The sequence below is a fragment of the Priapulus caudatus genome, unplaced genomic scaffold (assembly GCF_000485595.1).
Source record: "Priapulus caudatus unplaced genomic scaffold, Priapulus_caudatus-5.0.1 Scaffold21, whole genome shotgun sequence".
In the NCBI taxonomy this organism is placed as follows: Eukaryota; Metazoa; Priapulida; class Priapulimorpha; order Priapulimorphida; family Priapulidae; genus Priapulus; species Priapulus caudatus.
The window spans coordinates 494590-499741 of NW_014577082.1; the positions used below are offsets into that span (position 1 = coordinate 494590).

The 5152-nt window shown below is 44.1% G+C and overlaps 1 protein-coding gene across 4 annotated transcripts in view; it reads left to right on the plus strand.

Annotated features, from left to right (window-relative positions):
* The window catches only part of LOC106812864 (protein numb-like), a 26008-nt gene that overhangs the window by 10021 nt on the left and 10835 nt on the right, over positions 1-5152 (plus strand). Inside the window, exons 1-2 of one of the 4 annotated variants that reach the window (XM_014816869.1) lie at positions 865-932; positions 1757-1861. In XM_014816869.1, coding sequence (XP_014672355.1) covers positions 1806-1861 — 56 coding nt within the window. In that variant the 5' untranslated portion in view covers positions 865-932; positions 1757-1805. Of the gene's footprint in view, positions 1-864; positions 933-1120; positions 1496-1756; positions 1862-5152 lie in introns of those variants that run through there. The other 3 variants (XM_014816884.1, XM_014816860.1, XM_014816876.1) reach the window with 3 other exon arrangements.

Genomic DNA, 5152 nt, shown 5'->3' on the forward strand with positions numbered 1-5152 from the left:
GAGCGTCCAGTTTCGGGCGAGCGTCCAAATACGCCGGTGGACGCTCGTAGTAGACTACTGCGCATATTGCGCATGCGCTGTGTGCTCTCTTGCAAAACAAGAGGCACCTGCGCGCATGCGCACTTAGGAGCGTCCAGTTTCGGGCGAGCGTCCAAATACGCCGGTGGACGCTCGTAGTAGACTACTGCGCATATTGCGCATGCGCTGTGTGCTCTCTTGCAAAACAAGAGGCACCTGCGCGCATGCGCACTTAGGAGCGTCCAGTTTCGGGCGAGCGTCCAAATACGCCGGTTGGACGCTCGTAGTAGAGTACTGCGCATATTGCGCATGCGCTGTGTGCTCTCTTGCAAAACAAGAGGCGCCTGCGCGCATGCGCACTTAGGAGCGTCCAGTTTCGGGCGAGCGTCCAAATACGCCGGTACAGGCGGACTGTCTTTTAATTAATGTTAGCAATCCCAGACCATCGATATTACAATATATTAATAATGAAATGCATATAGTTTATATAGTTAGAGTATTGAGTATAGTTGCTCATGAACGTAACCTTTTACAGTGACTCTTAATTAATTAGGTAGATATTATATATCAAGAGTTAATAAAAACAAATATGTTATTATTTACTCCTGATAACGTTATTAATAATTATGATTCACTGTAAATGTTACGCACGTGAGTAAAATATATTTAATTCGATAGCACGTTTTAATTATTGACATTTTTAATCATTTGAAAATAAAATTTATAGCTGGATCAAGAGAAAAACATGTTATGCATCTATATGACGAATTCACGCGTACTCGATCTACAACAAACAGCAGTCCATTGCGATAACATGAGTGGACAGACTACGTATTTCATCATCTGCGGCACCCTAGTATGACCAAAGATCATGACGACGTCACTCTGACGCATCGATCACGCCACCATATACGGTTAGTGTGCTGTGCTTAGCCGCGTGCGTAAGCTTTCGTAATCACTTGAATTAGTAATTTCTACCGAATAGCGCGCGCCGAATTCCCCATTGCTTCCCGATGAAGTGCTATACGAAGTATAGTGATTACAACCCAACCAAACAATTGTGCAATTACAAAATATCACGTGTACGCCTTCTCGCTCCACGGCAGTCAGTGCGCGCACACGTTCGCATTGCTACCGTTGCAATAATACGCGGGTTAGCGGCGTCACGCATGACAGGTAGCGCAGCGCATACCTGTCTTGCCACTCCCCATGCGTACGGGGAATTTTCACGGCTGCGCATGCGCGTGATTGAATGCTGGAAGCGCAGATATTCCCTTCGCTTGCGGTCTCGGCTAACGTCCAAAGTTCGCCTGTTCGCACGTACGTGCACGTAGAAACGAAGTCACAGGTCGTGGCAACCAGGCAATCATTCCTTATCGTATCAACCTACCCCTGCCACGTTCGAGGATTATTGATTGATTCGCTTCGTACCTCGACCTCTGTCGTGTTACGGTTAGGAGGTGCTGCCGCCGTACAGGTAAGGCGATGAGTGGTTGGAGGTCGTACGTTCGTTGTTTGTAGCCGTCAGCCACACGGTTACAGAGTTCAACTCGTCTGAGTGGCTGCGCACTGTACACCTCGAGGACGCGTGTTTGACGACCATCTGTGCTGCGTGTAGATATATACCGTCGAGTATTGACTTGTCGATGAGATCTGTCGATCTGTGCATGTTTGTTTCGCGCACGGTGTGCGTGTGTGTGAATGGAAGACAACGAAAGGTCTGCGTTTTTGCTTCCAGCTTTCGTTGAGGTCGGGAAAGCTTGCATGGTAGTCGCTGGCGTGAATACATGCACTCCAAAGATCAGCAGCAGACACCCACAGCACCGATGCCTTTCTTTCAAAGGTAAGCACGCATATATCCCGTACACATGTACATGTACTGGTGTATGTATACATGTATGCCCGCTGCCAACCTGATAGTGATAGTGATACGTTGACTAGAGAAAGAGAATGGAAATAAAAGCTATAAGGCGACTAAGGCGCTAAGTGTTGTGGGTCTGGGCGGTCCGTGTTTATAGTTCTGTTTACCCTGCAATTGGGTAATTGCACCGTTCACTTTACCTGTGATTGTTTTGTTCAATTGGTGCTGAGTATGCAAGTATGTTTAGGTGCAGGTATACTGAGGTATTGCAAGGTCATGTAGTACGTATATATATCGTTACCATGCATATATGTTATCCTTGGGCCCATACATGCATCGTCTACCTTCTACCGAACATGCATGGGCATTATAAATGCAAATTAAAGCAATGAATGAAATCACTGCATGGGCACTAATTGGATGGTTAGGTGTCAACAAGACTAAATATATAGTATTACTCAATAAGTACGTGTTTATATGTGTACTGCAGGGGCGTGAACAGGATTTGTACCCGGGGGGGGGGGTCTAACCATAACCCAAACTTGCGAGCACGCGAAGGGGGGGTCTGGGGTCCAGAATTTTTTTTAAATTAGACCCCCTTAGATGCGTTTTCTGCATTAGACCCCCTGGACCCCTCCTGGGCACGCCCCTGGTACTGTACACTCAAGAGCATGATTACCGTTAGTGTTGGGAGTAGCCCGACCAGGCTGTGCGACGGATTGTCTATACGGGTATTCTAACCCTAGCAATACCGTTTCTTGGAGCTAGTGTTGGGAGGTGATTTTCGATCGAAATTTCAATACCCACTGTATTTGATAGATCGCACACATGGGCAGCTATGGATACGTAGAAATTATGTATGTATAGCCTCCCAAACAGTTCCAAATCTCCGCATTAACAATTCTTAAATTTAGAAAAGTGCTAATATCTCCATTTTAGAAATGCTGAAGTTGTTGATTTTTCAAACGCTATTTCTTGAAACTTACAACTCTGATTCAAACTTAATTTATTACGTTTCAATGCTAACATATCAATTGAACAAAATTAAGTTCCCTGGAATTTTTTTAAAATATTATATTTTATAAGTTATGGCTCGCTGTTTACGAAATTGTTGCGTTTTGAAAATCACTTCAAATTTTCGTACATATCTTTTCAACTTATTTCCTATTTCCTTTTTTCCTATTCGCATTTAAAAAAAATTCCAGGGACTCTTTTTTAGTTCATATTATGAACAACTTATTGTGCAACTCTGCTGTCTCTTAGAAATAACAAAAACAAACATTTTTTTGTATAAATTCACAATTTTTGCCGTCACTTAATTAGCGATGAATTCTTTTCATTATTTTTTCATCGAGAGCGTAGAGAGACATCTCTCTTATGTAATGGATATGAGCTTGAATTTGATGAGCAGTTATGTTGCAATGCCCTTTACAGTATTACCCGTCCGTAGCCCAACAGTATCCTTTAAAAATAAGAGTTTGGACTGTATTAGACACGCACAGTTGCAAACTTCGCTGCTACCTGCACATATGTTATGCTGTAGCTATTATGTTATGCAGTGCAGCTATATAGCACTTCTATACACTTCTACAGCATAGCAGCAGTTAGCTCCCGCTGCTGGTTAGTGAGGGTTGTAAAGGTAACCGCCATTTAATCGCAATGACCTTGTTTGCTTTGGTTATATCTCAATTCACCTGCAGAATCGTATGTGTGCAAGGTTTGAATGTAAAAAATATGTGGCTTAGGAGGCAGAATCTTCATGTAGGTTGATGGGTTTCATTGATTATCATAGGGTAATCAGGGTATCATAGGGTAACGAGGTGACCAGGGATATTCCCTATAATAATTATAATACTGAGCAGCAACTCTTACCTTGAAACCTGCAACCTAAACGGGGGCAGCCCTATAGATCGAAGGTCCGATATATAGACCGAAGGTCCGATAGACCGAATGTTGCAAAGGGAATTAGTGTTAGAGTTAGGGTTATAGGGTTAGGGTTAGGGTTAGTGTTAGGGTAGCCCGACCAGGCTGTGCGACGGATTGTCTATACAGACCAGGGTATTCTAACCCTAGCAATACCGTTTCTTGGAGCTAGGGTTAGGGTTAGTTAGGGTTAGGGTTAGTTAGGGTTAGGGTTAGGGCATATATATGGTTTATAGTGGCATCATATGATTTATAGTGGCATCGGTGGATGTGCGGCATATTCACGTTCAAATACGGCATCAGTGGATGTCCGGATGCGTAGCCTGGAGGCTAGGCGACCGATTCCGGACGTGTAGCCACTGCGTATTCGAATAAACCTTCGGTCTATCGGGCCTTCGGTCTATAGGACTGTAACCAATTAAACCACGGCGTGACCTCGATTTTCCCCTGTCGGACACTACAAATTCTGATCAGTCAGGGTCGAACCAGCTATAGTGCACCTTATTATGTTTGCAACAATATTCCCAAACATTGCTAAACACTGTCTCAGTGGTATATAGTGGTATGTAAGGCGACTGCTTAGTACTATAGTCGAGGCTATCATTATCTGTACGCTCCAGATTTAGCCATTGAGGCGACAATAGCTTAACTTGCATGCCTCACAGTTAAGTCAGAGAAACTAGACTGTGGAAGCATGGATGATGGACACCTATTCGTCCAGTAACCATGCACTAACCAGTGAATAGCAATGTGTTGTATCTGACTGGTTTGCTTTGATTTGACTCTGGAGCCAAGCGAAGACAAGTTAAATATAACTGTCTATATATGCTATTGAAATATCATTCGTGATATCGCTTACCAATTAAGTTTAGAATTGATAATAACTTGCACACTTTATCTTACCCAGGGGCGTAGATAGCGGGGGGGATGGGGGGGATGCATCCCCCCCCACTTATTGACGTGGGGGGGATGGCGTGTACAATCATCCCCCCCTACTTTCAGGAGGAAAATGGGGGATTCAAAATTTTCTGGGGGAGGACCCGCATACCCCCGCATGTTTCTTACCACCCTCCTCGAAATCCTGCATTGGCCACTGTCGAGCGTAACAAATTTAGCACCCCCACTTCAAAAATCGTCCCGCGGCGCCTGTAGAGTACTGCTAACAAAGATTATGATTATGAATATTTGTATGCATATCAAAAGTCAAATTTGGGTTCATCTGACAGGGGCGTAGATAGCGGGGGGATGGGGGTATATCCCCCCACACTTATTGAGGTGGGGTGGCTTTCATCACCCCCTACTTTCAGGAAGAAAATGGGGAAAAGTTCAATATTTTACAAACAATAAATA